This window comes from Oncorhynchus mykiss, chromosome 13, assembly GCF_057628025.1.
Source record: "Oncorhynchus mykiss isolate SJ-2025 chromosome 13, ASM5762802v1, whole genome shotgun sequence".
Classification (NCBI taxonomy): Eukaryota; Metazoa; Chordata; class Actinopteri; order Salmoniformes; family Salmonidae; genus Oncorhynchus; species Oncorhynchus mykiss.
This window is the reverse complement of record NC_143034.1, coordinates 35,136,121-35,151,505: the sequence shown is the minus strand read 5'-3', so window position 1 is coordinate 35,151,505 and position 15,385 is coordinate 35,136,121. Positions and strand designations below refer to the sequence as shown.

Sequence of the window (15,385 nt, the reverse complement as noted above, 5' to 3'; positions counted from 1 at the left end):
GTCTTTCAGGCGACGCTTCGAGCGTGACGTGTAATCTAGTGGACGGTTCTTCAGAAACAGCTCGTCAACCACCTCGGTAGCTTGCTAGCCAACATAGCCGAAAGATTCAAGCTATTTAGACGCTTTTGGTGTATATTACCTACTGTGTTTTAGACACACTTATATCGTATCTACTTGTTTACCTATTTAATTTAATATTACGTTACTTTGTATTAGTCAGCTATAGTAGCTGGCTGGTTAAGTTAGCACTAGTCTAGTCGCTAATGATAGATAGCTAACATCCCCGAACATGAGCTCCCTAAACTACTCCCCTCCTGTTAAAGAAGATGAGGTCTGCTGGACGGAGAAAGAAGCTTTGGGGCTGAAGATTGTCGTGAAAGATGAGAAGGAAGAGGAGGATGTCACAGTAAAACAACAAGTAGAGTGTGAGGCTGTTACAGTGAAAGAAGAGAGAGACGTTCCAGTTAAAGAAGAGGAAGCCGCGTTCAGAGTGAAAGAGGAGGAGGATGTTACAGTAAAGGAAGAGAAAGAGGAGGATGCAGTTTTCAGAATGAAAGAGGAGGGGGAGATGACTGTCACATTGAAAGAAGAAGAGGTGGAGAAAGGAGATCTGATTAACACCAGTAAGTTCCGCCTTAAATTTGTTTTTAACTTTGGATATTCGTAGTTCCCTCGTCAATACCTCTTCAACAGAGGGCCCTGGGATGATGACTGATATGTCTAGAATCAGACGACGTAGAGAACAAGCTACCCCTTGTTTTCTCCGTTCCGTTTCCAAAAAGTGACTTAACATATATCATTGAGAAGGGTCTATCTGCTGACCGCAGAATGGGGGGCACGGCATGTAGTGATTTTAATGTAGTGATGATTTACTACACACCGTGCCCCCCAATAGTGCCATGTGAGAGTTGGGTTGGCTCCACCAAAGATTATGGATATACTGACAAGATGTCTCTCTGCCCTAACAAGGGGAGTCGTTGTCCACAAAGCTTCACTGCGGGTTGTCTATCCTTCCTTTGGATTGGTGGATACATCTTATTATTGTAATCTATTGTTTATAATCTATGAGGGTTGTTGACGTCAACCACCTGTATTCAATGGAGAGAGAGAGATGCTAAGCTACTAACATGAATATGCATAGCGATCTGGAGACAACTCCTATAGTGTTTTTATCAAAGTTGTCGGTATGTCACATGTCCACATAACAACTTAATCATTATGGAACTTCTGTTGGATCCAGTAAACCACATGTAGCAAATAAGCCATTCATTTGGTTGTTGACCAAATTCGACACTTTCCACATTGGGTTGATAATTGTTTCCACTTGGATACAACCTACTGTAACCTACTGGCTTGACCTAGAGAGATACAACCTACTGTAACCGACTGGCATGACCTAGAGAGATACAACCTACTCTAGCCTACTGGCTTGACCTAGAGAGATAAAACCACTTGGATACAACCTACTGTAGCCTACTAGCTTGACCTAGAGATTTACAACCTACTGTAGCCGACTGGCATGACCTAGAGAGATACAATCTACTGTAGCCGACTGGCATGACCTAGAGAGATACAACCTACTGTGGCCTACTGGCGGCACCTAGAGAGAAAAAACCACTTGGATACAACCTACTGTAGCCTATTGGCATGACCTAGAGAGATACAACCTACTGTAGCCTACTGGCATGACCTAGAGAGATAAAACCTACTGTAACCTACTGGCATGACCTGGGGCGGCAGGTTAGAGCGTTGAGGTAGTAACCGGAAGGTTGCAAGTTCAAATCCCCGAGCTGACAAGGCACAAATCTGTCGTTCTGCCCCTGAACAGGCAGTTAACCCACTGTTCCTAGCCGTCATTGAAAATAAGAATTTGTTCTTAACTGACTTGCCTAGTTACATAAAGGTTTTAAAAAATACAACCTACTGGCATGACCTACTGGCATGACCTAGAGAGTTACAACCTACTGTAACCTACTGGCTTGACCTAGAGAGATACAACCTACTGTAACCTACTGGCTTGACCTAGAGAGCTAAAGTTTTACATTCCTGGATTTTAAATGAATATTTTCCAGTAATAATGATAATTTGTATCTTCCTATCTACATGTGGGATCCCTCTCCTTTGATGTCCACTCTACACCAATAACAGACAACTACAATCATACAGCCTGGATGCAGCCTGGATTCGAACCAGGGACTGTAGTGACGCCTCTTGCACTGAGATACAGTGGCTTAGACCACTGCATCCGGGTGTGTGTTAACTATTTAACTGTACTAGAATGTTTAAAATGCAGCTAAAATTTTAAATATCGGTTATCGGAATCATTTTTTGGGGCAAGGATAATTTTGGATATCAGTATTGGCCAAAAAATGTAATATCGGTCTCAGGATATTGCTGCGAGAAAACCCCTCTAAGCTCACACAGCTCTCCTGAACCTTTATCAGATCCTCAGCGATTCACGTCAGCCTCCAGAGAGGTAGTCAGGTGTAAAGTGCTGCAATCATCATGGTGTGGAACTGTTGTTTTCAGTGAGGCAATAACAGGCACAGTCTCGTTTCACAGATTAGTTCAATCTGCTTTGAAAGTATCAGAAACCTCTTCTATTTAGGTCTGAATTGTAGCAACTAACTCAGTTGAAATTAAATCTGTCTCCGATAATAGTAGCTGATGGTCTCGAATAGAGGTCGACCGATTATGATTTTTCAATACCGATACCGATTATTGGAGGACCAAAAAAGCCGATACCGATTAATCGGCCGATTTAAAAATATATATATATATAATTATATATATATGTGTGTGTGTGTGTAATAATGACAATTACAACAATACTGAATTAACACTTATTTTATCTTAATATAATACATCAATAAAATCAATTTAGCCTCAAGTAGATAATGAAACATGTTCAATTTGGTTTAAATAATGCAAAAACAGTGTTGGAGAAGAACGTAAAAGTGCAATATGTGCTATGTAAGAAAGCTAACGTTTCAGTTCCTTGCTCAGAACATGAGGACATATGAAAGCTGGTGGTTCCTTTTAACATGAGTCTTCAATATTCCCAGGTAAGAAGTTTTAGGTTGTAGTTATTATAGGATTATTTCCCTCTATACCATTTGTATTTCATTAACCTTTGACTATTGGATGTTCTTATAGGCACTTTAATATTGCCAGTGTAACAGTATAGCTTCCGTCTCTCTCCTCGCTCCTCCCTGGGCTCGAACCAGCAACAGAACGACCACAGCCACCACATCGAAGCAGCGCTACCCATGCAGAGCAAGGGAAACAACCACCCCAAGGCTCAGAGCGAGTGAAGTTTTAAACGCTATTAGCGCGCGCTAACTAGCCAGCCATTTCACTTCGGTCACACCAGCCTCATCTCGGGAGTTGATAGGTTTGAAGTCATAAACAGCGCAATGCTTGACGCACAACGAAGAGCTGCTGGCAAAACGCACGAAAGTGCTGTTTGAATGAATGTTTACGCACCTGCTTCTGCCTACCACCGCTCAGTCAGATACTTAAATACTTGTATGCATGTATGCTCAGTCAGATTATGTGCAACACAGGACACGCTAGAAGATATCTAGTAATATCATCAACCATGTGTAATTAACTAGTGATTATGATTGATTGTTTTTTATAAGAAGTGTAATGCTAGCTAGCAACTTACCTTGGCTTACTGCATTTGCATAACAGGCAGTCAGTCTCCTTGTGGAGTGCAACGAGAGAGAGGCAGGTCGTTATTGCGTTTGACTAGTTAACTGTAAGGTTGCAAGATTGGATCCCCCCAGCTGACAAGGTGAAATTCTCTTTCTGCCCCTGAACAAGGCAGTTAACCCAACATTCCTAGGCCATCTTTTAAAATAAGAATGTGTTCTTAACTGACTTGCCTAGTTAAATAAAGATTAAATAAAGGTGTAAAAAAATAAACAAATTGGCAAATCGGCGCCCAAAAATACAGATTTCCAATTGTTATGAAAATCTGAAATCGGCCCTAATTAATCAGCCATTCCGATTAATCGGTCGACCTCTAGTCTCCAATGTTCATTTTAGCGCCCCCAGACAAAACGCACACCCGGTTCAAAGTGCAAGTATCTGGGCTTTCAGTCTCAGGAAAGGGCGGTGATGAAACTGAGTCTTGATTTGAATGAACTCCCCCAAACAAGACCAAATCTTAACAAATCATAGACTTGTATGTTTCACAAGTTTTGCTACACAGTACAGCACAGTAGACAACTAAGTAACTAGATACTCTGTTTGTCTTTGACAGGAGAGAGACCAGACTCTCCCTCTGACAGCGGGAAGAGTCCTTCAGGGGAATCCGACCCAGAGAAGAGTCCTTCAGGGGAATCAGACCCAGAGAAGAGTCCTTCAGGGGATTCAGACCCAGAGAATACACTCTGGAGAGAAGCCTTACCACTGCTCCAAATGTGGAATGACTTTTACCTGGTTAGGGAGCTTGAAAACACATGAGAGAATACACAGTGGAGAAAATCCTTTTCAATGTTCCCACTGTGGAAAGAATTTTACCCAGTTAGAGAACCTAAATCGACACAAGAGGACACACACATGGGAGGAGCCTTACCAATGCTCTCAGTGTGGAAATAATTGTAGGGGTTTATTGAGCCTGAAACAGAATAAGAGAATACGCACAGGAGAGAAGCCTTATCACTGTTCCCAGTGTGAAAATACTTTTAGATGGTTAGGGACCTTGAAAATGCATGCGAGGACACACAGGAGAAAAGCCTTAACAATGCACCATGTGTGGAAAGAGATTTACCCAGTTAAAGTCCATGAAATTACATGGAAGAATACATACAGGAGATAAGCCTTGCCACTGCTCCCACTGTAGAATGACTTTTACCTGGTTAGTAAACATGAAATTTCATGAGAGAATACACACAGGAGAGAAGCCTTATCAATGTTCCCAGTGTGAAAATAATTTTAGGGGTTTAGTGAACCTGAAACAGCATGAGAGGACACTCCCACAAGAAAACCCCTACCAATGCTCCCTGTGTGGAAAGAGTTTTACCAAGTTAGGGGGTCTGACAAGGCATGAGAGGACACACACAGGAGGGGATAAGTCGTACCACTGCTCCCTGTGTGGCAAGAGATTTAACAGGTTAAGGAATCTGAATAAGCATGAAAGAATACATACACAGGAGGAGAAGACACTGCTCTCATTGTGGAAATACATTTTTCCCAGTTAGAGGACCTGGAATCACACAAGAGAATAGAGAGGCTGTGTTCTGATTTATGTTTTTGACTTAGAATGTGTTTTGTTTATTCCACTTTAAATCATACTGTTTATATGAATTCTTACTCAACAATAGAAGTGATTTTGTATTTCGAGACATATCTAAAATCAGATTAAATTGTTAATGTGTATTTTGTTTTGATTCGTTGATATATTGGATTCAAGAACCCCTAATGTTCAGTATATGATTTGGATATTTTTAAATGGTGGCCTGAAAAGAGTGATTATTTTCTTCAACAACGAGAAACCCTCTTTTCACGTCACTTTTCATACAGCTACGATCGGAAGTGGCTTTTTTCGTAGCAGGTTAGGATAATTAACGTAGCAGGTTAAGAGACTGAGCTTAAGGTTAGCGAAAATGCTCTCCTGTGGAAATCACTTCCGGTCGTAGCTGTATCAAAGTGGCATGAAAAGAGTGTATCCCCAACAATAACAGCTGGCCACTTTGGTAGCGAGAGAGCCAAGAAAGACAAAATACATATTTTGGTGTATATTACTCACTGTGTTTTAAACACACTTCTGTCATCTTCTGTCCTATAGCTGTAGGCCTCTGTCTGTTATTATAGATCTCTGCTCAGCCTATAAACATGACATTATCTATTATTATAGAGCTCTGATCAGCCTGTAAACATGACATTATCTATTATTATAGAGCTCTGTTCTGCCTGTAAACATGACATTATCTATTATTAAAGAGCTCGTATGAGAGCATGATCATAATACTGTAGTCTTGTCTTTATTATAGAGCTCTGATGTAATCAAACCTATTGTTTTGATGGATTTCTTCTCATTAATCTCTTAATGGATCAATGGTAAAAAAAAAAAACACTACTCAGACGACAAGGGAGCAGAGTGTTCCATGGGTGGCGCTGTAATAAGCATTCAAAGTCTAAGGCCTTTTCTCAATTAGAGTTGCTCATCTCCTCCATCCTTTCTGGTCTTCTCTTGAAAAAGGTCAAAGGTAATCGAAGAGAGGCACACTTGATGAAAATGTGCTTGTGTAAAATGAGACTCCTTCTTTAATCTCGCTTCAGCAAATTATGTTTCCACTGTGGAATCCCAAAATAAATGCTAGTTGGGTCATTCTACTATAAAATATACTATACTACTATATTCCTACTATTATACTATACTACTATATTCCTACTATTATTCTATACTACTACTAATATATATATATACTATACTACTATATTCCTACTGTTATATACAGTGCCTTGCGAAAGTATTCGGCCCCCTTGAACTTTGCGACCTTTTGCCACATTTCAGGCTTCAAACATAAAGATATAAAATTGTATTTTTTTGTGAAGAATCAACAACAAGTGGGACACAATCATGAAGTGGAACGACATTTATTGGATATTTCAAACTTTTTTAACAAATCAAAAACTGAAAAATTGGGCGTGCAAAATTATTCAGCCCCCTTAAGTTAATACTTTGTAGCGCCACCTTTTGCTGTGATTACAGCTGTAAGTCGCTTGGGGTATGTCTCTCAGTTTTGCACATCGAGAGACTGACATTTTTTCCCATTCCTCCTTGCAAAACAGCTCGAGCTCAGTGAGGTTGGATGGAGAGCATTTGTGAACAGCAGTTTTCAGTTCTTTCCACAGATTCTCGATTGGATTCAGGTCTGGACTTTGACTTGGCCATTCTAACACCTGGATATGTTTATTTTTGAACCATTCCATTGTAGATTTTGCTTTATGTTTTGGATCATTGTCTTGTTGGAAGACAAATCTCTGTCCCAGTCTCAGGTCTTTTGCAGACTCCATCAGGTTTTCTTCCAGAATGGTCCTGTATTTGGCTCCATCCATCTTCCCATCAATTTTAACCATCTTCCCTGTCCCTGCTGAAGAAAAGCAGGCCCAAACCATGATGCTGCCACCACCATGTTTGACAGTGGGGATGGTGTGTTCAGGGTGATGAGCTGTTTTGCTTTTACGCCAAACATAACGTTTTGCATTGTTGCCAAAAAGTTCAATTTTTGCTTGTGGCAAACTTTAAACAACACTTTTTATGGATATCTTTAAGAAATGGCTTTCTTCTTGCCACTCTTCCATAAAGGCCAGATTTGTGCAATATATGACTGATTGTTGTCCTATGGACAGAGTCTCCCACCTCAGCTGTAGATCTCTGCAGTTCATCCAGAGTGATCATGGGCCTCTTGGCTGCATCTCTGATCAGTCTTCTCCTTGTATGAGCTGAAAATTTAGAGGGACGGCCAGGTCTTGGTAGATTTGCAGTGGTCTGATACTCCTTCCATTTCAATATTATCGCTTGCACAGTGCTCCTTGGGATGTTTAAAGCTTGGGAAATCTTTTTGTATCCAAATCCAGCTTTAAACTTCTTCACAACAGTATCTCGGACCTGCCTGGTGTGTTCCTTGTTCTTCATGATGCTCTCTGCGCTTTTAACGGACCTCTGAGACTATCACAGTGCAGGTGCATTTATACAGAGACTTGATTACACACAGGTGGATTGTATTTATCATCATTAGTCATTTAGGTCAACATTGGATCATTCAGAGATCCTCACTGAACTTCTGGAGAGAGTTTGCTGCACTGAAAGTAAAGGGGCTGAATAATTTTGCACTCCCAAATCTTCAGTTTTTGATTTGTTAAAAAAGTAAATGTCGTTCCACTTCATGATTGTGTCCCACTTGTTGTTGATTCTTCACAAAAAAATACAGTTTTATATCTTTATGTTTGAAGCCTGAAATGTGGCAAAAGGTCGCAAAGTTCAAGGGGGCCGAATACTTTCGCAAGGCACTGTATACTATAATATTCCTACTATTGTATATACTAGCTTACTATATTCCTACTATTATAGATACTATACTACTATATTCCTATTATATATACTGTACTATACTACTATAGTCCTACTATTATATATACTATACTTGTTACGGTTTTCTTCTGGTGAAAGAGAGGAGGACCAAAATGCAGCGTGGTTATCTTTATACATCTTCAATGAAAGATGAAAAATACGAACAATTTACAAAACAAGAAACGTGAAAAACTGAAACAGCCCTATCTGGTGCAACAAACACAGAGACAGGAACAATCACCCACGAAATACCCAAAGAATATGGCTGCCTAAATATGGTTCCCAATCAGAGACAACGATAAACACCTACCTGCCTCTGATTGAGAACCACTCTAGGCAACCATAGACTTTCCTAGACTACTTAACTAAACACAATCCCATAAACTACAAAACCCCTAGACAAAACAAACCACATAAATCACCCATGTCACACCCTGGCCTGACCAAAATAATAAAGAAAACACAAAATACTAAGGCCAGGGTGTGACAATACTACTATATTCCTACTATTATAAATACTGTCCTACTATATTCCTACTATTATATATACTATACTGTACTACTATTTTCCTACTATTATATATACTATACTACTACATTCCTACTATTGTATATACTATACTACTATATTCCTACTATTATATGTACTATACTATACTACTATATTCCTACTATTATCTATACTATTGTATACACTATACTATATTATACTATCCTACTATATTCCTACTATTATATATACTATACTATACTTCCATATTCCTACTATTATATATACTATACTATACTACTATATTCCTACTATTATATATACTATACTTTATTACCATATTCATACTATTATATATACTATACTACTATATTCCTACTATTATACTATACTATACTACTATTTTTCTATTATTATATATACTATACTACTATATTCCTACTATTATATATACTATACTACTATATTCCTACTATTATATGTACTATACTATTATATATACTATATTATACTATCCTACTATATTCCTACTATTGTATATACTATACTACTATATTCCTACTATTATATGTACTATACTATACTACTATATTCCTACTATTATATGTACTATACTATTATATATACTATATTATACTATCCTACTATATTCCTACTATTATATATACTATACTATACTTCCACATTCCTACTATTATATATACTATACTATACTACTATATTCCTACTATTATATATACTATACTTTATTACCATATTCATACTATTATATATACTATACTACTATATTCCTACTATTATACTATACTATACTACTATTTTCCTATTATTATATATACTATACTACTATATTCCTACTATTATATATACTATACTTTACTACCATATTCCTACTTTCATGTATACTATACTATACTACTATATTCCTACTATTATATATAATATACTTTACTACAATATTCGTACCATTATGTATTCCATACTATACTAATATATTCCTACTATTGTATATACTATACTATACTACTATATCCATACTATTATATATACTGTACTACTATATTTATACTATTGTATATACTATAATATACTACTATATTCCTACTATTATATATACTATACCACTATATTCCTACTATTATACTGTATATACTATACTACTATATTCCTACTATTATATATACTATACTACTAAATTCATACTATTATATGTACTATACTATACTAATATTTTCCTACTATTATCTATACTATACTACTATTATATATACTATACTATATTATACTATCCTACTATATTCCTACTATACTATGCTTCCATATTCCTACTATTATATGTACTATACTATACTACTATATTCCTACTATTATACATACTATACTATCTTACTATATTCCTACTGTTATATATACTATACTACTATATTCCTACTATTATATATATTATATTATGCTATCCTACTATATTCCTACTATTATATATACTGTACTACTATATTCCTACTATTTTATATACTATACTATGCTCTCCTACTATATTCCTATTATTATATATACTATACTATCCTATCTTACTATATTCCTACTATCTGGTGCCTTTTGGATAATTTTATTTTTTTTAATAAAAAGTGTTCCTCATGAGAGACAGTTTTCATCATAGCGCTTGATGGTTTTTGCGACTGCACTTGAAGAAACATTCAAAGTTCTTGACATTTTCTGCATTGACTGACCTTCATGTCTTATTTGAGCTGTTCTTTCCAAAATAATGACTTGGTCTTTTACCAAATAGGGCAATCTTCTGTATACCACCCCTACCTTATCACAACACAACTGATTGGCTCAAATGCACAAAGAAAGGAAAGAATTTCCACAAATTAACCTTTGATTTGAATAACTTTTGACAAGGCAGACCTGTTAATTTAAATGTATTCCAGGTGACTACCTCATGAAGCTGGTTGAGAGAATGCCAAGAGTGTGCAAAGCTGTCATCAAGGCAAAGGGTAGCTAATTTGAAGAATATCAAATATAACATATATTTTGGTTTGTTTAACCTTTTTTTAGTTACAACATGAATCCATGTGTGTTATTTCATAGTTGTGATATCTTCACAAGAGACTTTCTCACTTGACTGTTTTAAGACAATTGTAAAATAATATTAACATTCATTAAAGACTTCAATTGTTGAACAATATCATGGCTACGCTGTGGGCATCACCTTTTTCAGTGTATTTCTACTGTTGTGTGCCTTTAACCACCTGTCTGACTTATTCATTCACACAGGAGAGAGATGGGACTATCATGGATCCTCTGGGGAGCCTCAACAACCTCATGATGCTGACGAGGCAGAACAGTCTCTCTCCAGGTCAGAACACCTCAAGAAACACCAGCAGAGACAAACAGGGAAGAAACCTCACTGCTGCTCTGACTGTGGAAATATCTTTTCAAAATCATATACATTACAATCACACCAAAAAACACACACAGGAGAAAACCCGAATAGCTGTACTCAATGTGGGAAGAGTTTTGTTTCATCTTACTATTTGACTATACACCAGAGAATACACACAGGAGAGAAACCTCATGGCTGTACTCAATGTGGGAAGAGTTTTGCTCAGTCAAGCTGCCTGATATCACACCAGAGAACACACACGGGAGAGAAACCTTATAGCTGTGATCAATGTGGGAAGAGTTTTATTCAGTCAAGTCATCTTAAAGCACACCAGAGAACACACACAGGAGAGAAACCTCATAGCTGTGATCAATGTGGGAAGAGATTTACTCAGTCAGGTGGCCTGATATACCACCAGAGAACACACACAGGAGAGAAACCTTATAGCTGTGCTCAATGTGGGAAGAGTTTTGCTACATCTAGCAATCTGACTATACACCAGAGAACACACACTGGAGAGAAACCTCATAGCTGTAACCAATGTGGGAAGAGTTTTGCTCAGCCAAACAACCTGATATCACACCAGCGTACACACACGGGAGAGAAATGTCATAGCTGTGATCAATGTGGGAAGAGATACTCTCGCAAAAGATCTCTGATCAAACATCAGAAAATACATGCATGAAGTTGTTTCATGATATCAATGAAATAATGTCACAATGTAGAATGTTTTTAACATTGTAGTAGGAGTATTTTAATGATGTCACAATGGCATGATAATGATGGCAAAGTTGTCTAATTACTATGTCATCGTATTTCCAAGACACTATAGTGTCTTCTCAGATAATGGTAGCTAGCTAACTATCCTTTTCACTGTTGCTTAAGCTGCAGTCAGAGTCAGTCAGAATGTCACAACGTAGAACCCTAAACGTTTGTCCCCTGTTCTATTGATTTCAACATGATATGGATATTAGCCTCAGGGGAAAAATCCAGGCTCTGAATTTAAAGAGTACTATTTAATGCAACACTTCAAAATGTAGCTAGCTGTTTTCTACAAGTTGTCCTCTAACCAGTGATGTTAACATTATTCTCAGATTCCATGTGGTTTTTGAGCTGTTAGTTTTAACAGGACATGCAACCTCATCTTCCTCCTCTCGCGCAATTGATTTCAACATGATATTGATGAGTGATGACAAATAAGTGTTGCGTTCCTTTGTTTAGCGACCCCTACATTTAAATGCATCACTCCAAAATGTAGTCGACTGTCTTCTGCAGGTTGTCCTCTAACCAGTGAGGTAAAAGATATCTCCCATTTCCATGTGTTTTTTTAGTTGTGTTAGTTTCAACAGCACAACCTGATTTCCCCCATAATTGATATCAGTGTGTTATTGCTACTTGTCAAAACAACAGCGTTTTTGGTGCTTGTGCAGTTTATAAGCTGCTTGTTTATTAAACCAATACAAGTAATATGATTATTGTGGCAGGTGTTTGTGTATATAGCCCATGTTATGTTTAAGTTTTCAATTTATCCCAAACTGTTTCTGCATATTGGTTATTGATTTAGACACGTGTTTTGACATTGGGGATATCTCACCTAGCAAAATGTCATTGCAAAGACGTTGAAAATCAGACTATGCAACCAAATATTTCATATTCACAATTCATGTAACATTTAGTAATCATAATTATTTATGTAACCAACTGACAATATTTTGGGTACAATTATATTGATATTGTTGGCCTGCTTTTAGAATATCAGGGTTCATTCTCAGATGTGCCAACCCAAATGTACTAGAGCATGACATTGGGGACTGGGTCCCGATCCAACAACATGCCTATCTAGTGAACCCTGAAAAGAGAGAGAAGCTCCACAGTGAGGTTGAAAGTTACTACGGATATTGCAGGAGTTTCCTCTTGAAATCAGACATGTCCGTGGTAAGGACAACTTGGTTGCTGATTGTCTCAAGGGTGGGCAGTCAAAAATATTTGTGTTTTGCGTTTAGCCAGTGGGGTCCCCTATATGCAGCCCCGAGGCAAACAGGGAGGGGGGGATGGTGGGTGGGGAGGGAGGACCCAACACACTGCCTGGATCATGGGTTGGGATGGAGGACGGGGGGGCGTCAGGAGAGGAGAGGACGTCCCCGCCGGTGGAGATGGACCAGGGGAGCATCGGGTGAGTCTCCTGGTTTTTCTTTGGGTTTTGGGTTTTTTATTTGTTGTAAATAATTAAATGAATAGTTCTGTTTCTTTTTTTAGTCTAAATGTTAGGGGGTTAAGGGATAATGTTAAAAGGAGGGCGGTTTTTTGTTATTTAGAGGGTGTGGGGTTTGATTTCTGTTTTTTACAGGAGGTTCACCTGAGGGATGGTGGGGATGTGTGTAGATTTAAGAGGGAGTGGGATAAGGGGGAATCTTTTTGGGGCATAGGAGGGGTGCACTCAACAGGAGTAGGGATTTTGTGTGGGCATAGAGAGGTTAAAATAGAGAACACTTTTGTAATAATGCAGGGTAGAGTTTTGGGGATAGATGTTAAGTTTAGAGAAGCTAGATATAGGTTAATTGGGGTGTATGGGCCACAGGTGGCGGCAGACAGGAGGGAGATGGTGGACTGTCTGGCGCCCCTGTGTGTTACAAACAGGCACTTGGTGATAGGAGGAGACTTTAATATAGATTTAGGGGTAGGCGGTGATAGCAGTGCAGGTGCCATCTCTGGGCTAATGGCTTGCCATGGTCTGGTTGATGGTGGCCTGCACACTACTCCGGCAATGGTCGGTCCTACATGGCGCAACTCCAGGGGGGTTGTGCGGAGGCTCGACTACATTTTTGTATCCGGGTCTTTGGGTCAGTTATCTGGGCGGCTGTTGCCTGTTTTCTTCACGGATCACGACGGGGTGTTCCTGCAGGTGGGGTCGCCAGTCTGCCTCTTCGGTAGGGGGTACTGGAAGTTAGATCGGGATATACTGGAGGAGCAGGCTTTCGTTGATGCATTTTTTTGTTTCTTTCGGAGGCTTGACGGCCTCCGGTCCATGTGCGAGGGGGTGTTAGAGTGGTGGGATTTAGTCAAGGGGAGGATAAGGGCTTTTTTTAGGATATTGTAGAAGGAAAAAAAGGGAGGAAAGGAGGGAGGTGGATCGTATCCAAAGGTTAATTGAACTCGAGTACAAGGCAGGCAACCTCGGCGGGTCGATTGACTGGGAGAGATTCGCAGCCCTAAAGGCGCAGCTCAGGGAGCTGCAGGAGCAGAAGGCTCAAGCTTTCCTGGAGCGTGCGCATAGTGGCTTTCTAGAACATAATGAGACTTGTTCCGCTATGTTCTTTAAGTCGGTTAGGGCCAGACAGAGTAGGAAGGTAATGCAGGGAGTTAGGGAAGAAAATGGTAGTATAGTAAGTAAACCAGAGGAAATGGTCAGGGTGACAACGGATCATTTCCAAGGTTTATTTAAGGAAATGGAAATAGATGTAGAGCAGGGAAACGTGTTTTTAGAACACTTGTCCCGGCGGTTGCCAGAGGACATTAGAGACGTGATGGAGGCCCAGATCTCACTAGAAGAGGTTGAGAGCGCTCTTAGGAGGATGGGAAAAGGGAAGGTGCCTGGGATGGATGGGCTGCCGGCTGAGTTTTACCTCAAGTTTTGGGGTATACTTGGACCAGTGGTTCTCGAAGTCTTGAAGGCCATCCTTGAGACGGGGGTCCCGGGGGGATCAATGGCTGTTGGTGTGCTGTCACTTCTTTATAAGAAGGGGGAAGCAACTGACCTTGGCAACTGGCGGCCATTGACCATGCTGTGCGTAGATTACAAGATTCTTGCAAAGGTTTTAGCAGACCGGTTGCGCACAGCCCTTCCCTACGTTGTCCACGAGGATCAGACGTGCGGGGTAGAGGGCCGCTCTATAAGATGGAACCTACAGTTGATCAGGGATTCCATCGCTTGGGTTGAAGATAGAGGGCTGCCTTTAATGGTAGCAGCGCTAGATCAGGCGAAAGTTTTTGATCGCGTGAATAGATCTTTTCTATTCAGGGTGTTAGGTAGATTAGGATTTGGGGAGAAGTTTATAGGATGGATCCGTACTTTATATGTCGGAGCGGGGTGTCGAGTTAGTGTAAATAGTCACTTAGGTGACGTTTTTGACCTCTCGTCTGGCGTCAGGCAGGGATGCCCACTCTCGGCTCTCCTCTTCGTTCTGTACATGGAGCCTCTGGGGGCTGCCATTAGGGCAGACACAGGGGTGGAAGGCTTGTTGATCCCTGGAAGCGGTGGGCTGCGTGTTAAGATGACGCAGTACGCCGACGACACTTCCTTGCTGTTGTGCAAGGACTCGTGCCTGACAAGTTCCCTTGCCATCTTTGGGGAGTTCACCCGAGCGTCGGGAGCGGTTCTGAACCATGCAAAGTCTTCCGTCAAGTTTTTCGGAAGATGGCG

At 39.6% G+C, this 15,385-nt stretch overlaps 1 protein-coding gene across 2 annotated transcripts; it reads left to right on the top strand.

The window, feature by feature from the left end:
- On the top strand, window positions 1-12,440 carry LOC118938439 (uncharacterized). 2 transcript variants are annotated; one of them, XM_090196075.1, is made up of 2 exons: window positions 1-623; window positions 4,271-5,977. In XM_090196075.1, the coding sequence occupies exons 1-2, from the start codon at window positions 290-292 to the stop codon at window positions 4,471-4,473; spliced, it is 537 nt and encodes a 178-aa protein (XP_090052201.1). In that variant the 5' UTR covers window positions 1-289; the 3' UTR covers window positions 4,474-5,977. The 2 variants fall into 2 exon arrangements, with proteins under 2 accessions (XP_090052201.1, XP_036798297.2); XM_036942402.2 differs by lacking the exon at window positions 4,271-5,977 and adding an exon at window positions 10,857-12,440 and having other exon boundaries at window positions 31-623.
- Window positions 12,441-15,385: the final 2,945 nt, after the last annotated feature.